Source organism: Marmota flaviventris, chromosome 15, assembly GCF_047511675.1.
Source record: "Marmota flaviventris isolate mMarFla1 chromosome 15, mMarFla1.hap1, whole genome shotgun sequence".
Taxonomy (NCBI): Eukaryota; Metazoa; Chordata; class Mammalia; order Rodentia; family Sciuridae; genus Marmota; species Marmota flaviventris.
Window position 1 is genome coordinate 44,483,340 of NC_092512.1, and position 20,565 is coordinate 44,503,904.

At 33.7% G+C, this 20,565-nt stretch overlaps 1 protein-coding gene across 1 annotated transcript; it reads right to left on the bottom strand.

Moving 5' to 3' along the window:
• Window positions 1-3,465: 3,465 nt before the first annotated feature.
• Otud6b (OTU deubiquitinase 6B) lies at window positions 3,466-20,470 on the bottom strand. Its single transcript, XM_027953257.2, has 7 exons — window positions 20,295-20,470; window positions 19,382-19,533; window positions 17,050-17,130; window positions 11,784-12,096; window positions 9,704-9,765; window positions 6,960-7,066; window positions 3,466-6,270 (listed from the first exon to the last, which is right to left on the bottom strand). The coding sequence occupies exons 1-7, from the start codon at window positions 20,374-20,376 to the stop codon at window positions 6,186-6,188; spliced, it is 882 nt and encodes a 293-aa protein (XP_027809058.1). The 5' UTR covers window positions 20,377-20,470; the 3' UTR covers window positions 3,466-6,185.
• Window positions 20,471-20,565: the final 95 nt, after the last annotated feature.

Genomic DNA, 20,565 nt, shown 5'->3' on the forward strand with positions numbered 1-20,565 from the left:
CAGTTTCAGTTTTCCAAAAGAGATTAATGTCCTATTATGGTTCTGCCTCCCTCCTAGTGGCATTTAGGCCAAAAAAAAAAATAAAAACAAAAACACCCAAATAATAAACATTATTCTCACAAACATCACATAGAGAAAATACTAAAATGTTAGATGGATTACCTAAACTTCCCTATTTATCATTAGTTCTTTTACTAGGAAAATATTATCATTCCTATTTTATAACAAGCCAACTAGATCTCTGAAATATTTGTTAGTAAACACCAAGGTCAAGATGTAGATGCAAGTCTGATCCCAAATGCCACTATTTCCAGCACATGTGACAATGCTTAATAATGTTCATCAAATATTCCAGCTCCCTCACTTCAGATCACACGGAAGGATTGCTCTTCTGGGCCTTTTCCTATTTGTGCAAGGCCATGTGATTGACTGCTACAAATGAATGGAAATGAGATGTGTTTCTTCTAAGCCAGATTTGTTTGCTGAAGTGAGACCTTCCAGAATGTTCTCTTCTAAAGAAGTTTGAGGGTGATAATGCCAATAGTTTGGGCACTCGAGTGTAGAATCATGGAGTACAGCCCAGCCAACTTGCAAACTGTAGCAAACAAGAAATATTTCTTTGTTAGTGTAAGACCCCAAGATTTTTAAGTTGTTAATCACAGCATAACATAGTCTGTCCTGAATGCTACTACCAATAATCTCAGAAGCCAAATAATCACTAGAGGATGATATGGAAAAGGAAAAAAAAAAAAAAAGTTAAAGCCTACTGAACTTTTCAATGATTCATCTAAAGTCCATCATTAGGTAGTTGTCAAACTCATGAAATGCAGATGAATAACTAATGTGCCCAAAATTTGTTCTAAATTAATTTCCTTAGAACTTTGCAACATCATTAGCAATAACATATGATCCAATAAGTGGTTCTCTACTGGGGGCAATTCTGTCCCCAAGGAAACATTTTTTGTTCTTAAAACTAGAAGAAGGTGCCAGTGGCATTTAGTGACTAGAGGCCAGGGATGCTACTGAACATTTTATAACACACAGGAAAACCCCTATTACAAAAACTCATCCAACTCAAAACATCAACAGTGCCACTGTTGAGAAGCTGATCTAATTGTACAAAGCCTTTACAATTTCAAGCAGGGGCCATGGGGTGGGAATGACAAATGGCAGATTCCAAAACAGCAACCTACTTTTTAAAATGCAGTTATATTTTTTGTTCATCAAACTCATCAGGCATTAGATTCTTATTAATCCACGTGTTTATACTGTATTGAGTGAAATTATAAAGAAGGGTGACAAAAAAGAAACTGCAAGAAACAGAATAAGTCATTGTTATTCAGAGAATTGTTTAATTCAGCACCTTATAGAAAGGTAGTGATTTATTTCAGTAAGTTACATTAGTCATCCTGAGTATTCTAAAATAAGACAACTATAAGCATTATGGTCAGTCTCTTAAGGCTTTTAACTTTTTAAAAATCTGTATACTTATTTTGGTTGATCCTCATATTTTGTAGATTCACTAAAATCAGACATTGTCCTAAGTGATGCATAAAAATAAACCAATGGTAGAATGCTATAGGTTGAGACTTCCTTATATGAAATGCTTGGGATAGGAAGCATTTTGGATTTCATGTTCTTTCAGATTTTGGAATATTTGCCTAATTGTGAGATATCTTGGGAATGGGACTCAAGTATAAACACAAGATTGTTTCATGTATACCTTATACAGATTTTATATAGCATGTCATTTTATAGAATATATTTAATAATTTTGCATATAAAAAAGTTAATAATGTGGATTTTTATTGGTACTCAAAAGTTTTGAATTTGGGGGACACTTCAAATTTTGGATTTTCAAACTGGGGATACTCCACCTATATTAGAATAGAAAATACTCTTGGGTTCCCTTTCTCCCTTTAACTGACCAAAAGAACTAAAGAATTCATCCAAGTAAATTAGAAAGCAGACCTTTAGTGAGGAAGCACAATTCTGTCATTTCCATCTCTCTATTCCCAGCCTAGCGGCAACTCCTCAATCATAAACTTTCCTCTCTACCTAATATCCTAAGACTATCAATAAACATTTATTAAGCACCTAATGTAGGTTAGGCAATGTACTAAATATTTTGACATTGGTCAACAAGTTCTTGTTTATAAGCATTTAAAAGACTAGGGGGAAAAAAACAGAACAAATGTTCAATAAAAGTAACTAATTATAAGTACATAGGTACTAGGAAGAAGTATGCATTAGACTGTCATACCTAACCTACCTCAGGTGGGAGGCATGAGGGAATGTGTGCTTCAGGGGATCCTTTTTAAGCTGAGACCAGGAAGACAACTAAGCTAGGTAAAGCAGATAGACTGAAACATTCAATTCTGAATGGTATGAACTACCATTTGAACAAGGCCCACAAAGTATGAGAGAACAAGGTGGGTTCCCAAAGCGTCACAGTGATACTTCCTAGAACTTGTATTTAAAAAAAGCTGGGCATGGTGTTGTGTGTCTCTAAGCTACTTCTGGAGGTTGCAGCAGAAGGATCTCAAATTCAAAGCCAGCCTGGGTAATTTAGGGAGACCCAGTATTAAAAAAAAAAAAGAATGAGGACATAGTTCAGTAGTAGAGAGCTCCTGGGTTCAATCCCCAGTACCCTCCTCACCCCTCACAAAAAACCATGAGTTTAAAGATGAGATGAATAACAACTATTTAAATTAGACTTAAACTAAGAGAGAATAGAAAGGGGGAAAAAAAAAAATGAGAAACAGGGAGAAAAAGTCATTCACATTTGTTTAATAAATGTTTTAAAAAGTGTAAAATCACTAATTAAGGTCTCAGAAAACAATTAACCTGCTTCCTCAACTAGTTCATGACAACCTGTACCAGGAATTGTATTAACAATTTATTGCCAACACCAATGTGCACAAGCTTCTTAATGCTTCCATTTTTTCACACCAATAAAGTTTATTCTTTAGGATATGGAGGTGCTGGGGGTTGAACCCAAGGGTACTCTACCAATGAGGAACATCCCCTGCTCTTCTTACTTTTTGAGACAGGATCTCACTAAATTGCTGATGCTGGCTTTGAACTTGAAATTCTGCCTCAGCCTCACCAGCTGCTGGGATTACAGCCTGTGCCACCATGCCTGAATCTTCTTTTTTGACACTTGTGAATCAGAAGAATTCATTCATCCTAAATAAATCTTCTTCATTATTCTAAAAAGTTCTAAGCTCCTACCTGGTTTCTAAGTGCCATGGAGATTACTGTATTATCTCCCTCCACCCTGGGCATAATGCTGTATTCATATATTTATTGCAACTTCCTTAAATGCAAGAATCTGTGATTGCATTGTTCTTAGTTATGTTATATCTGAAGACAAAACAAAGGCTGAACAAAATTCTAAAGCAAAATGTGTTTTCTGTTTCTGAATTTTAAAAATATTGAAGAATGACAATGTGAACAAACAAATATTGATTTAATTCATTCATCTTTTATTCTTTTGGCAAACATCAGATAATATGAGCAAAACTACATTGCTCACAATAGTTACACACACACTTTTTTTTTTTGCTTTATACAAGCTGTAAACATATTTAAGTGGATAAAATTCTTGGCTAAAGACATATTCCAGAAATGACATATAATTTTCCAAATTAGGACAAAAGAAAGCTTATGTAATTTCCATTAGACCATCATCATACAGCAAACCAAATTAATATATGCTGCTTTTTCCCCCCCTCTGTAGTGCTAAGGATTGAACCCAGAGCCCTGCACATGCTGAGCAAGCCCTCCACCACTGAGCCATATCCCAGTATCATATGCTGTTTTTAAACTAATATCTGCCATTTGGGGGTGGGGGTGGGGAAGAGCTTTTTTTTTTTCAGTTATACAAATATTTCTGTAGTTTTATAAAAAACAGCTAACCATACAAATCTTGTTCATAACTGTACTGACCCTTTAAATTTTTTTAAAAATTAAAAAGGTTAGCAGAAAATAAGATAAACTGGGGATGCAGCTCAATAGTAGAACACTTGCTTTAGCAACTCTAGGCCCTAGTACCTTAAAAAAAAAAAAGAAAGAAAGAAAGAAAACCATATAATTAAGAATATTTTAACTCTTCTTGTTTAAAAAAGAAAAACACCAATGAGTTATTTTTAGAATACTTGATGATGGTGGAATTTATAATAACTAGGTTTCATAAAATTTTATTATTTCTTAATGCTGATATTTTAAAGCAACAGATTTACTTCAAAATACACCCAAAGCATTTAATATTCTTGGTTTCCTTCTTTTATAAATTTCAGATGCCCCCAAAAATTCGGATTAAAGGTAACAAAACAGGTAGCCTTCAGAATATATTGCTTGGAGGCAAAATGTACTTACTTGCTCTAGTTGACCACAGTCCTGACCAACTTCCTACAGTGTTAACTGCTGGCCAGGTGTGACTGAAGCCTTTTTTTCTTTGATATTGGAGATTGAACCCAGGGGCACTTAACCACTGAGCCACATCCCCAGTCCTCTTTTTATTTTTTTTATTTTGAGACAGGGTCTCACTAAGTTGCTGTGGCTGGCCTTGAACTTGCACTCTCCCTGCCTCTGCCTCCCAAGCTGCTGGGATTACAGGCATGTGCCACCAAGCCCAGTCTGAAGCCATTTTTAATATTATAAACACAATATTTCCTCATAAAAATTATAATGGAGCAAAAATTCCAATGTTATAATAACATTATAAGTTCCCAGATACTTGTTTGATTTTCTCATACACTGTCATTTACCTGACACATGATAAACAATCAATAAATACTTTGTGAATGAAAAAAATTCAAATGTTATAAACTTGATGCTAAATCTTACCCCCTTATATCTTATATTTCTAACTTGGGAAAAACAGATCAAACCAAATAGATCTCGTTTTCATAATATTTCCTTACATAATAAATTATCAGATACATTTGTATATGTGGTTATTATCTCTTAGAAAGAACACTATTGTGACTGATCTGAAATTTAAAATTAATAATTCACACAGAAAACTACTGCAAACTTATTTTACTATGAAATTCTTGGTGCCCAAACAGTGGCTTTCAACTCAACCCTTTATACAACATAAGAATTCTCAAAATAATTGAGTTGAAGAAAGTGGCATTAATAACAAAATAGTGTCAAGGGCTTTTATCTAATCCTAGAGAATGAGCAGAAGGGGACAGATCTTGTAAGACAAACTGGAAAAGAGAAAGAACGTGAAGTAAATGTGGCCTTGGCACCTTTTGCACTGCAAAATCCTCAACTTGCAGAAGGAAAAGAATGAGAGGCCACAAAATGTCAGTTAGTGGTAAAGGATGCAGGGAAAGCAAAACAGCTGAGTAGTGAACAGAAACCACACTAGAAAATACAAAAATAGGCAGTTAAGAAGATAATCGAGAGATGGCACTAACTCCAGCCTGAAGTTCAAGAACAGCAAAGAGTAATAAACGAATTAGACAATGCTCTGTTATGTCTTGTTAAAGTTATACACAAATAAAAGGCAAATCTCTAATCTTTAGAGGTTTAAATTTGACAGTGAATATCTATTTACCTTTGACTTTGTCTCATTTCTTTAAACTTAATAACTGAATAAATATTTAAAAATTCTTAATTATTAAAGCAAGCTTCCTAGCTGCACTGACATGTTACATAAAAACTTCATCCCACTAATCCCATCAACACTAAGGTTACTGCAGTCAAGTTCATTTTATAAGCATTGATTAAATTTGCCATCACAATATCACTTTATTACAATGACAGAGAATGAGTCATTTCACTTCTAGAAAAATTACACTGAAATTTTCTTTGGAAAATTTTAGTAGTGGGATGAAATTTTTAAACATTTAAAAATGTATCCTTAAACAGAACAAAATATCCAGGATGCTATATAAATAAAAATGATAAAAATGTATCAGTAAAAAGGGTATGACCTTGGTCTATAAGTGATATTCTCCACATCAATTTTTAAGTTTCAAAATACCACTAAGAGGATACTGGTTAAAGTTTATCTCTGACATATTTCTAAAAAGCCTGGTAGTAAGCTTATTTTTGAAATTGATTTAAGGTAGTTGTGTTTTCAGTAGCATTTAGAACAATTTAGCACTTGGTAGCAATACTCAGATCGGCACACTGTACTAAAACATAACTGTGTAACATTTTGTAAACTAGCTGCAATTTTCAGTAGCTGTGTTCACCAACCGTGCAACAGAATTATAATGTTCTCCTAATCCATATGCATGTCTCATATATCTGAAATGAAAAAAAAATGAATAGTTTTGATTAATTTATTACATATAAATGCTTATTATGCACATAAAACCAAGTACTGACAGTCCACAGAGGTATCATTCAATAGACTACATGATATTAGTTGAGTTCAACACTATTTGACAAGTATTGTCAGTATTTGACAGGTACTGTCAACAAGTGGTTCAATTACATGAGGGAAAATGGAAAGGCTGAGATGCTAAGCATTCAATAAGCTTAAATTTTTACCTAAACACAACCAGTAATGACTACCTTAGCAAGTTCAGCTAATTAATAAACATTAAGACAAGAATAAATCCTCTATGTTGTACTTCAGAGATTTCTCAATCCAAAACTCTTTACAATATGAAGGAAAAAAAATCTCTAAGGAATAAATAGGCAACATTAATATATTTCAGCTTTTTCACGTGTTGGAACTTTATAAACTAGTCTTAAAATTTTGTAGCCTTTAGGAATAACTGCTCTTAACTCATGACCAAAATAAATCTCTTGAGGTTTAAACAATTACCTAAATCATATTTATGGACAACACTTGCCTTTAATCTAAGATAAGCAGAATTAATTCAGCTAAAGACAGTGTTGATTAATCAACACATATAACCTAAAATCTTTTTATAATTTTTTGTCTTCATTATAAAAATATAAAACAGTAAAAATTTTAAGGTACTTACACAAGTATTAATGGTTGTTTGGAATATTCTTCACCAACTACAATAGCAGGAGAATCTGCCTGTATTATCTCTATTGGTGTTTGTAAAATGTGAGACAGAGCTCTTAGCTATGGGGAGAAAAAATGCATTAGTAAGGAAAATAAAAATGTCAATCTTATCCCAATCATAGACTACTAAACATGCATATGTTTACACAGTCAGAACAAGCGTGTGCTCTGTTCCTAACCTGTAGTGGACAAATAAATATTTGTTAACTTAACAAATAAATATAATACTTATTAAATCAAAAGCAGGGATTCCTTAAACTGGCTACATAAAAGTTTTATAAAACCATCAATGTCAAAGTTAGTAAGGTGGTATGATGGGTAAATTGAGTTTAATATACTGGTCTCTATTTTTTAATACACATGAACATTTCCATAACAAAAAGAGTTTCTGCATACCAATGCTTAAACACCAGACCAAAACAATAACAACTGGGGAGTAGGGAGACACAGGGAGTTTATTTTTAAAAAACTTTTCAGATGGTTCCAATGGAAAACCTGTGTTGAGACCCCCTGTTCTATAATTTTCAAGGCAAGTTAGAATGAGATATGTATATAAATTGTACTGCCCTGTCAAGGAATTTCCATCTGATGAACATATAGACAACTTTAAGTAATTCCACAATATAAAATGTAAAATCAAGAGTGTAAGGCCTGATGAATACATTACTAATGAAATTTAATACTAACATTTTGTATACTTACTATGACTAAACACTCTAAGCACTTAAACACTTTATATGTATTAATTCATTCAATCCTCAAAATGACTTGATGGGATAGGTACTAGTGTTGTTGTTATTGATGTTTGTTTTTTATCTGGGGGTTGAACCAAGGGGTGCGTAACCATTGAACCACATTCACAGCTCTTTTTATTTTTTATTTTGAGACAGGGTCTCAATAAGTTGGTAAGGCTGACTTTGAACTTGCAATCCTCCTGCCTCAGCCTCCTAAGTAGCTGCTGGGATTACAGGCATATACCACCACGCCCAATTACTAGTGTTATTTTAAGAGCCAGAATCCTAGGCAGAGAAAAGTTAAAAGACTTGTTAAAGTCAAACATTAGGAAACTAAATGACCATGCTGAAATGAAGAAGTCTGAGTCTAGAGAAAAAGTTCCTAAATAAATCAATTATCGCCAATCTTTGACCACAGTACACTTTATTTGCCACTTTATAAGAACATTACATGAAGAACACAGTCCTTATATAAGTTTTGAAAAAATATAAAAAATTAATTCAAGAATATGGAAAGAATTCTATGCTACACAGTGGCAAATACAATCCCATGCTCTATTTTGTAAAACACTCATTTGAAGCACATATTTCTTATGTCTAAAATAGGTTTTTAAAAACTAATACGGAATGAAGAATACAAAGCAAGCTTTAGAAATTTTAATATCCCTTCTAACTCTTCAGAAATAATATAATTTCTAGTTAAAATAAATCCACAGATAATTCATGAGTAAATGTCCTTCAATGGATATTTTTAAAAGTTTTTCTCAACTTAAACAGTTGAATAAACCTCCAATACTCACAGTAATGAAAGACATTATAAGAAAGTTCAAGCATTTTTATTCTAATACTAGTCACAATACTACTATAAAAATTTCCTGAGTTTCTGAGACCCAGCAGAGAGACATACAAAACTAATGGGCATGGTTCCCTCTGGTGGAGAGGTACAAGTATAGCACTGCTAAGAAAAAGATCTGAGAAACATTCCTTTCACATCTTTGAAAAACTCAGTTCCTAAAGTGAATATGTAGAGCCATAGACTACTCAAGACGACTAATCACCATTATACAATGTGATTAATAATACTTCTAGTTTCATCCATCTGGCATTTTAGATTACGAACTTTTATGCAGGTACTTCTTTATTTAATGTTCACAAATGCTTGATGGAGTATACACAGGAATCATTAGGCATATTTGATAATTAAGAAACAAGCTAAAGAAGTTAACTGACAACCCTAGGTCACATAACAGAGAAATGGAAGGGAGAAGTTAGAACTTCAACCCAAGGCTAGACTTCTTAGCTTCTTTCTGATATCCCAGATTGCCCATCACCACTGGGTCTAGTCAGGTGTTTTATTTTGTTATAATGAAACAAAGTTAACAGTAAGAGTTAAGAAGTAGTGATAAAAAGAACTCTTAATAGATCTTTATAAGTGACTGAACATATTGTTTTCTTATACATCAATTTTAATGCATCATCTAGTGCTTTCAAGTAAGTTAACTACCAATTAGGAATTCAAAACACAATTTTAATAGATGTGTTTTGGAAAGAGTTGACTTGTAATTTTACATAAAAATCATTTTCTATATCTAATATTAAGAAGTTATTGTTCTAATAGTGATGTTCATCAGCTGAGCCATTTTTTATAAGTCCACAATATCAAATATATTGGCACTAGCAGCATCACAAATGAAAATACCATTCCACCAGCTTCTCCAACACAGAGATCTAACACTGAGCTCTTAAAATGAAATACTGTTTCTCTTACTTAAGGTAGATACTTTAATCAAAGGCAAAAGAATATTAACACCCTATTTCTTGATCAGTCAAGAAATGGCAAATATACAAAGAAAATAAATTTTCAAAGAGAAATTGGGATCAGGTAAAAAATGTCTTAAAATTATAGAAGGGATTCAGAAATGATTTAACAATGCACAATCACTATAAATAATTTCAAACTTACCTCAAGTTGGCCTCCCCATGCAGCTGTGTTTACAATATCATCACAGTACTTTTCAAACTCTTCTACAGAGAACAAATCAGAATATTGCACTTAATAATTTTCACACCTCATATTACAAGGGTTCTTTTTTACAGCTCCCACAACCCCTGATGAAAATGCCTAAGTCATGAACATCTCCCTTCCCTACCACCTCCCTCCAAAATTTAATCTACTTCCCAGGTCCAGATTTAATTCATCTCACTTTTCCACCACCATTCTATCCAAGAGCAAAACAATGAGTTTCTGCTTTTCTCCCTCAACTTGAGGCCCAGAGACCAACATAAGAAACCTACTTTTCTCTCTTCATCTAATGCAATAATTCTCAAAACTGCCACTATATTCACTACCTTGACATGTGTTTTGAAGCCCAAATCTGCACACAAAAGAATACCATGAAAGACTAAAATATGTAGCCTATCTATAATTATGCTTAACCCCAGGAAAGTACAAGTGAGTTAAACTCCTTTTCTGGAGACAGCATCAAATAGTATCTCTACCTCTTATTTCAGAAGCACTTAAATTATTTTACATCCATATCAGTTTTACCCAAGGAAAGGGATTTTTGGATCAGCTCTGGGAGGAGAAGTAAAAGACCTAATCTGAATTTACCATGGGCATGTTTTATTTAGACACTTTTTTATCCAGCATGTTAAAGTGAAATACAAACATCCTTTCTGCCCAGAGAGGGAAAGAGACTACAGGCATCTAGAAGAAAAACATGTTCCATGTGTTTGCTTCAATCACTGTTAAATCCTCAGTGCTCAGAACAGCACCTTGCATCCTGCCTGGCATACAGTGGGCTTCAAAGAATATAAACTGAGTATAGATAATGAACTCTTTTTTTTTTTTTTTGGTCTTTTTCCCTGATCAGCATAATGAATTTTTACCTCCTCTCAAATGTCCTACTATAGGCAGAATTAGGGAGTTTCAATATAAATAAGTCAGTAATCATGTCAAAAATAAAGTATAGGACACTTTGTCATGTCATTTCTACACATATCAAAATAAAAAGCAAAATGCGTTTTGGATGCCAAAGAAATCCTGGTTATTTAGAAAATAGCAATGACCTAAAACAGCAAGAGATATGAAGAAATTAGTTGGCTATGGGATCTGATATGCTTATAGTCATGTGTAGGCCATACTTACTAAAGGAGACCTAATCAACTGTTATGTGTTCATTCTCATCCATTCTGTATCATGCTCTACTTTCCTCTCTGGAGGGCAAACTCAATTAAAGGAAAGTCCACCTTAACCTCCCATTCTCCAACCTATCCTAGCCACATGATTTGCTTCTATTGATTACTTTATAATCTGTGATCTTCTCTCAAAGATTAACTTGCCTCTATTCTGTTTTTTGAGGTACTAGGGATCAAACCCAGGGCCTTATGCATTTTAGGCAAGCACTCTACCACTGGGCCACAGCCCCATCCCCTATTTTTACTTCCCTGAAACCCTTCCAGATAATTTACTTGCTTTCCCTTTGACTTAAATATGCATTTTTAACTTCACTATAAATACTTTATATTAATTATCAGAAATATTGTAAAAAATAAAGCAGGTTATTAACTAGTTTATTTTTGGTCTAGCAAAATCAAATTTTCTCACATAGTAATCTTCCTAATTATAGTTCATTGAGAATAACACAAATTTCTCACAGTATAAAATAAAAGAAAATTAGTTTTCATAATCATTCTCAGCTTGTGGTCTAAAAGCCAGTACATCTAGTCACTGGTCAAAGCTTACCTCTCTATGCTTAACTTTATTAAATATGAACACATTATTTTCAATAATAATGACTAATCCTATTCCTACTTTTATCTCATATAAAATAATACACAAAATGGTTTTGTATGTAAGAGATTTGAGTAAAGTAAGATATGATTGCATCTATTAAAATTATGGAAAGTAATTCTTCCTAAATTTTGTGATGTTTTCTCCTCATTAGGGCTGTATGGGTTCTTTTTATGCTCAGTACTAGGAAGAGCTTTATTTAAAAACAACCATAACCATTAATAAAACACAACAAAGAAAAATGCATTACCTGGAGTATACATATTTCCTGAATTAGGATTCGTTAAAAATGGCAAAAAGTCTTCCACATGGCTTTGCATATATTCAGCAGTTTGACTTCTTAAGGCAGCCACAGTCACAGCACAGTCCTGTTCTTTCAGTTGATCCTCAATGGCTCTATACATACAGTGGCCATCAGATGGAATCTGTTTAATTTCCAACTCTCTGGCTGCCAATATCTGAGCAAGTTTTTCACTTTCTACATGTCTAGCTCCAGATAAGTTCTCAATTTCAGCTTCAGCTATCCTTTCCTCCCGCTCCTTTTCCAATGCAGCTTTCTTTTCCTAAGATGAGAATATAGGAAAGTTAATTCATAGTAATCAGGACTAATTCTCACTTATTAAGGGGATAGAGATATATGATTCTCAAAACTTTTTGCCATTTTTCTCCCTTCTCCCACAAGCATTATCATATTGACCATCCTGTCACTTGTAGAATATTCTACACCATAAATTCCTTTAAGTGCAAACTATTTTACTCACTTGATCTGTGGGCCCTATCATCTAGCTCTGTACTGGGACAAAAGAAAGTCCTTCCTATGAAGTCTATTTAAAAAACTAATACGGGGCTGGGACTGTGGCTCAGCAGTAGAGCGCTCCCCTAGCACCGGTGGGACCTGGGTTCGATCTTCAGCACCACATAAAAATAAAGGCATTGTGTTATGTCCATCTACACCTAAAAAATAAATATTTAAAAAAAAAAAAACTAATGCCAAGTTTCTAAAAATTTTACCTGCTGATTTTAAAGTACTGTCTTAAGATTGAGTCATCCTAGGCCTTAAAGTACTTCATCATATTCAAGCCCAGGTTAACCTAAGCTTCTTAACTTATTACTCCACAAGTGCGACATAAATATGCTCAAAACTTTAGAAGGGTACAGGCAGACATTCTTTTTATCTAGCTTAAAAAAAGTGTACACTTATGTATATATGTAAATATATACATCTCTCTTTATATAGAAATATGTAAAGATCTACAGATATCTATACACATATACATATATACCTATACACAGATATACATACATATGTCTATAGATATCTATATATGTATACGCACATATACATAATTAATAAAGTAACTAATTAAAAAACTCCTATTTACAAAAAAATTAAAATACTACAGATAGATCAAAGTTCTCCTGAAATACCGTCATCCCAGTACTTTCTCTAGAGGTTTGGTATGTATCTTTCCAGATTGTTTTCTGATGCATTTTAATAAACACAGCATACTTGTATAAAATGTAAAACAAATGCTTTAAATAAATGCTCACAATTTACTTTACTTATTCAAACACCTTAAGAGATCTTCCCATGAGAGCATATGTAAGGATGGGGTTGGGATGAGGTCAATGAGAGATTTGTGACACGAGCGATATGGATAGGTTGGAGGAGGAAACGATTTCTGACAGCTAAACTAGTAAAGATCACAAGTCAGACAGCACTATGTTTCAAAGGTAAAAACAGTTCACAAAGCTAGAGTACCACATTAAAATGTCAAGAGATGATATGGAGGCTAAAAAGATAGGGATATAGTTAATGTATATTACAAAGCATAAAAAAAAATAAAAGAATATATACAAAAAATCTGTAGTGCTTTTTTTTCTGGATGGTAGCATTAAAATACATTGTATTTTAGTGTGTGTGCTTGTATCTATGTGCTTTTCTTTAGCTTCTAATTCTCTACCCTGAGTTCTTTTATTTGTACACTCAGGGAGGAAACTGGTTTTCAATTTAAGAGAATAAAAATAGTTAAATCAAATTCTACAAATCTTCACATTTGTAGTGAATCACAGTGAAGGAGTTTGTAAACCAAGAGTAGAAAAAGTAAAGACATCCCTACTTTTAGCTCTAACTCCTCTTGGGGCTAAAGAAGTGAATGGGAAGCAAATTTCAATTAAGTCACTGCCACATTACTTGTACTATCTGTCTGTTATGTGCCATGTTAGATGATCTTGAACTGATTTCTAAGTTCCCTGAATCAAAACAGTAATATCTCTCTAACAAAACACAAGCCTGTTTAGGATTTACCCCCCAACTTCAACAAAGACAGAGGTTAACATGAACTACCTATCTACAATTATGAATCACAGGGCATAATATCTTAAAACACAAGATGGCACTATTACTTTATAACAAGCTAAGAGTTTCAGAGGGGAGAGGAAGAGTAAGCACCTTGGATATCATCTAATCTAAGCCCCCCCCCCCCAATTTTCCTCTTCCAAGGAAACAGATGCATAAGGATTTCCAAAGCCATACAGTTGGTTAGACCAGAACAGGGGCCAAGAACAGAAAGCTCCATCTATTCAGGCATCTGAATCAGAATAAGAGTTGGAACAGATGGAAGCTGAGTTAATGATGTCATGCACTTTTTTGCTGGAGGAGTAGAACTTTATTCTATACACAAAACCCTAAAGGTTTCTAAACTACTAATCATTTTATTTTTTTCCCCTCATGTTTTCCTTCAGTATTCCCAGGTAATTGGGTTTTCTCTCTAGTATACTGGGTGGGAAATCCTTTGCATTCTTTTCTTTGCAATGTAGTTTCCCAACAGCATTAGACATTCGTTTTTTACACATCATACTGGAGAGAGAACGGCATCAATGACATTAAATGAAAATGTATATAAGATAAAAATCGCATGGAACATATAAATATTTTTAGAGTTCAATTCTAACTTCTACTTTGGGCTTTTGCCACTAAGCCAAAAAGCATGCAAGTTCTTTGAAGTACTAAAATATTCCTGTGTCTTTCCAGATTAAAAATAAATGATGTGCTCCACAATATTCTACAGTATTCTTATACAATAAATCTTCAAACATTTTTTGTTGTGGTTTCATACAAAATTGTATCTTTTCCATTAAAAAAAAAAAAAAAAAAAAAAAACACCATTAATTAAGTGATTTTTATTCCTTGGTATTTCAGCTAAAAGAAAGGTTCCAAATGATATAATACCAATTGTCCATCCTGATTTTGGACTCCATTTCTGTAAGTATCATAAACATTTAGGGTTTTCTGTTCCAGAATTCCATTAACATAACAAAGTATTAAGAAACTGGACATTACATCTAGGGCATTTTTTCTGCCAACTGTTAAGCAACTAACTATAAAAGCTACTAAATTTTATGACAATATAGCTGAAAAAGGTATTAACTTTAATTAGGAGAAAAGCAACACAAATTTTTGAGAAAAGTAAGGGAGTTTGTTTTGTTTTTGTTTTGTTGCCTAAGAGTCCAGGTAGGGATGAATAAGGAGAGTTATAGCTTTATGTTTTCTGGAAAAAAGTAGGCTATTGTAGGATGTATCAATTAGTAATCAGAAGTAATTCCCAAAACACAGTTATGCTGCCAGCACACAAAATTTCTAACCTTTTGTTTTTAATCTATAGAAACTAGGTGACAACTGTGAAGCCATCACTAAAAGAAAGCCTATTACAAATAGAGAGCTGAATTAGACAATTTCCAAGACAGCATGAAATCTACATTTCATTATTCTTTTTTTTTTTTTTAAATAATACTTTTTATACCTTTATTTTGTCTATTTAGTTTTTTTTTTTTTTTTTTTTTTTTTTTAATGTGGTGCTGGGGATAGAACCCAGTACTTCATGCATGCTAGGCAAGCGCTCTACCACTGAGTCACAATGCCAGCCCTACATTTCATTATTCTTTAAAATTCACAATCAAAATATTTGATCTACAATCAAATTCTATACAAATATGAAAAATGTTTGACTATGTACAACTTAACCAACTTCCAAACAAGGAGCTCTCAGATTTCATTTTTTTTAAGAGACATACTATACTGTGCTTAACACAGTGAACAACACTTTGATTTGTTGAACCATTAGGTCTCCAGGCATTGTGTTAAGGGTTCTGGCAGTATATTATTTAATATTCATAATAGTCATAGGAAATAAGTATTATTTCCCCTCATTTTAGAAACATGAAACTAAAGTTTAAAGAAGTTAAGACTCTTGTAAAGCAAAAACAGTAAATGAAATAAAAATCTCATGTGGGGCTTGACATGTGGCTCAGTTGTAGAGTCTTTTCCCAGCATGCATGAAGTCCTAAGTTTGATCTCTAGTACTGCAAACACACAGACACACACACTAAACTCCAAGCTCAACTAAATTACACACTACTAAAATGCAAAGCCAGCTTTAAAATATGTATTTCAATCCTAGAAAACATCAAGTATTAGTAAAATAATATTTGGAACTAAAAGAATTGGGTTTAAACCTTTTTTCCCCCCAAAGTAAAAGAGCCTTAACTATCCAATCTCATTCCCATAATATTAAGATCATTAACTCACTACTTCAAATAAATAAGTTTCTCTTTAGCTCTTTATAACACAAATTTCATTCCCACATTTGTTCTTATGCATTCTATTTCTCCTATTTGAAATATCCTAACTAAATATTTTTAGTTTTTTTTTATTTTTGTATTTTCTTCAAGTTCTAAATCATCACTTAACATAATGAAACTTTCCCTTCTCTGAATCTTTATTGTAATTAACCATTACATAAATATCCACATAATTCTGTGAAAATTTTTTATACCTATATTTCTTGTTTAACTTCTAGGTTCAAATCCTTCCTTCATTACTTAGTACCATAGTTTTTGAACCAGGGTTATACATCACAATCACCTAGAAAAACACTCTACAGATTCTAAATTAAGCCTGGGATAATATATTTGTTAAACAAACACAATTCCTTTGCATTCCCCCTCCCAACCATCACCTTCCTAGAGAAGAGTAAACTGTATTTCCTATAAGTGCCAATTCACTGAGCACTAGCACTCTTCCCTTCTCTGAATGTTGACAGTACATATAAAATATACATCCTGTGCTTGCTCAGCTCATTAATACCTTAATAATCTTAAATGTGGCAGAGGCCCTTCTCCATCTTAATTAGCCAGAACTGGATGAGCACTCATTCTTGACCCTACTAACAAATGAGCTTTTCCTATCTACAAGTCTTATTTTAGGCCTATATTTTTCTCTATAAAAAGAGAATAAGAAATTCTACTTCATAGGATTATTGTGAGGACTAAGTGAGACTGCATATTTCACATAAATAGCTTGACATAGTATCTGAGACACAGCAAGTCCTTAATAAACCCTGACAGGAACTACTTTGTATTTTTTTTTTCTATTCCCTTCTTATACAACACCTAAGATAGTACTAAGCCTGCAACAGCAACATTAACTTATGTATTTGGTGACATGGCTTTCATACCCGTCTCTTCTGTGCTTTCGATATCCGAGGAGGCTGATTTTCAAGTGCCAAGTTTGAAATGTTATCAGCAACAGAATCTATCTGAAGGAAACAAAAAGTATTAACAAGTCAATTAAAAATACTTTAAAATTATTCAAGCATTAGGTCACTAAATTATAATGAAAAATCACATATACTTCCAATTGATATTTCATATTTGAATAGCAGCACTAGACATCAAATTAGATAATATTGTTTGTCTCCTTTCTCTATTTTTATGAGAGAATTTATTAAGAGTCCCAAGAAATCTCCTTACTGTTCTTCAAAGACAATGGTTATTCTACATACCTTCCTTCCTTCTTGGAATGTCTACCCCATTAATCTAAATACTGTACTTTCTATAATTGCCAATTCATTTGAGCATTGGCACTCTTCCCTTCTCTGAATGTTGACAGTACGTATAAATTATATGTCCTATGATCGTTCAGTTCATTACTACCTTCATAACCTTAAATGTGCCAGAGGCCCTTCTCCATCTTAATTAGCCATAACTTGATGGCACTCATTTTTGACACTATTAATAAATGAGTTTTTCCTAGCTTTTGCTATCTACAAGTTGATAATTATAGGCAGAAAATATTTATAGTACCATTAGATATTATAACTAATTTTAATACTCAAATGGCTACATATGTATTTGCTAAAGTAAGAAAATCAGATTCTTCATTTCTTCTATTAGAATGAATAACTAGTATTTAAGTATCTACACATTAAGCTAGTTTTTAGTATGACATATACATAAAACTCAAGGCCTCTAAGACATGCAGACAAAAATCTCAAGAGGCTACATCTCCCAATTTATCAAAATATCAAAATCAGATAAAGACTTCAGAGAGTGGTTACCAACTTGATTGAAATTAAGAATCTTAAAAGGATTTTTCAAAAGATTCTACTAAAAGTCACAGCAATATTGAAAACAGGCAAGATACAGAAAGGCATTTGAAAAACAAAAAGCAATGATATAAGAATTTAGGTAGGGTTCAAAGAGAAAGCTTGTTTACTTTAATGGAGAAGATAATAAATCAAAGTAGAATGGGAATTTGTATTTTAACAGGTAAATATGTAGCTTAACCATCAAACATTTTTGTCCTTGGAAACCTGGGGAAAAATCTCTATAATGAAGGCCTAAGAGAGGAAACAAAATTATTTTGCTAACAGAAGTGATTAGAATAGCATAGTAAAGACGATTACGAATATCACAATCATGACAACACAATTAAACACCTGGAGAATCATGCCTTGTTTTCTGTAGATAAAAGTAATTATAGGACAAAGAAGCCCAGGATCCTGTTGACAGGCGAATAAAATTAAAAAAAGAAATTGAAACTATGTTTAATAAAAACTACTGTAAATCAGTATAAATTGCTTCCCTTGTCAACATCAAAAATGAATCAAAGAAAATTCAATTGTGGCAGAGAAGATTTTATATAAACATAAGAACTTCCTAACCACCAAAAATGGTGAGGTTCTAGAGTCTATGATCCTTTGTATGCAAAACCCTTGCAATAAACTGCTATACTATACAAGCTATGACAGTATTCAGAAAGAATAAGATGGTTCTGATTTTGACCTCTGCTTGGCACTTTATAGCTGTTGTGACTTCATAAAAAAGTTTTTAAATCTCTAACCATCTTTCCCACAGGAATCGTGGTATTATCTACACTTGATTCACCGATAATATCATAGAGTATTACCAAGGATTAAGTAAAAAAACACATGTAATATGTTAAACAAAGTGGTTGGCACATATAAATTAGCTACAATGATAAATATTAGTTCAAATGATGGAAGTTAGCCTGTTTACATTTACCCAAAAAACATCAGTAACATTTCATTTATTACAACTTATTCATAAAGCATTTTCATAATTTAAAAATGATTTCACATTTGTTGTCCCATTTGATTTTTATAAGAACTTGTGATTAGACAGCAGAAGTATGTGTCATATTACATGTAGGGAAATTTATACTCCAGGATAAGGAACTTTGGCCAGGTTAGAATCTTATACTGTGGCAATTCTGAGACAAGAAGTCTGATCTTGCAACTTTCATTTAGTGAAGCTTTATCAATCTGCTCATTTTCTGGGTAAGTAAATAGGTAAAGAAATGTACCTTTCTTGTTGATTTCCTTTACAAAAACTCACTGTCATGTTACCCTGGCCTCAAAAATATTAATAAAAAATTATGCATGAGTATTACTGAGTGACTTCATTTCTATATGAATTTCATGATTTTTGTATAATAAACAGTTGTTTTCAAATGATGTAAGCAGAGATAAACATTATTTCACATGCCTTATTCTCCTTGCAAGTCAGTCTCAATTGCTCCAGTTCCTCTTTATGTTTCTGTTCCATTTCTTTTTCCAACTTAGCAACATCTTCAGTGAGTTGCTTCCTCCTTTTTTTGTCATTCTTGGGAACAGCATTCTTCATGCCTTGAATTTTGGCTACAAAGGCACCAAAATCATTAAGTCAGGAATAAGAGAAAATGGAAAACAGTAAACAAATAGATGGGAAGGGGAGATAGGTACAGAAAAAAGTAACTACAGAAGCAAGAGGTCATGACATATCAGCTACAGAGAAGAGCCCAGATGATGCTTGAGACCATATAAGAATACAAAAAACAGCCTTAATAAAATCTTGAATTGGTGTAATTTATTTCGGGGGACAGGAGGAGGAAAATGGAAAAAAAAAAAAAACAAACATTAAGTGAAGCAAGTTGTCAACCATTTAAGTATCCCTTCTGAGCCCTCCAAACTGAGGTGAGGCAATTAAAAACGCATCTAATGGGGGCTAGAGATGGAGCTCAATAGAAGAACCCTTACCTAGCATGAGCAAGGCCCTGGGTTGTATCCCCAGCAAAGTAAACACACACACACACCACTCATTAACCAGGGCAGAAAATGGGGAAGGGAGGCAGAGTGGAGTTGGGAGAGAATCAGATTTGGTCCAAGACTTTGTCTCCGCGGTATTCTCAGAACTAGCAACTTGGGAGGCACAAATTAGTGGTAGCAGAGTTCAGAAGAGAAAGCCTCTGAAGGCTGCGGGATTAAGGCGCCTCTGGTCGGGGGATGAGGAACAGAAAAGGCCACTCCTTACTTTGGGGAAATCTGGGAGGATCCAGGTCAGTCACCCCTTCGGATTGCCCAAAACCGATCTGACCCGCGCCTTTCCCAAGCTTCTAAATTCCTACTTCCTATCCCATCACCTTGCAACTCCTTCTTCTCTTTGCGATGCCTTCTCATCAGCTGCTCCTCCTCATCAAGCTCTTCGCTCAAGTCTGATTCCATGACGACCGGGTCGCCGGGCACACGCGTTGGAGAAAACCTGCAGCACGAGCCTAGCAGACACCTTCCACCCCTCAACCCTCACCCAATGCGCCATTGGTCGCCGCTGAGACCCAGCCCCGCCTTCGAGGCGGCACCAGATCAGAGATCAGCCATTGGAAGGTGGAGGAAAGTTGAGCGGGACTTTGCGCA

Excerpts from the sequence above, each read along its gene's own strand:
- Otud6b (XM_027953257.2), bottom strand. The coding sequence starts at position 20,376 with ATGGAATCAGACTTGAGCGAAGAGCTTGATGAGGAGGAGCAGCTGATG. Across the intron at positions 19,534-20,294 it reads AGAGAAGAAGGAGTTGCAAG|CCAAAATTCAAGGCATGAAG; the intron begins GTGATGGGATAG and ends GTGCCTTTGTAG. Across the intron at positions 17,131-19,381 it reads TGACTTGCAAGGAGAATAAG|ATAGATTCTGTTGCTGATAA; the intron begins GCATGTGAAATA and ends TGTTTCCTTCAG.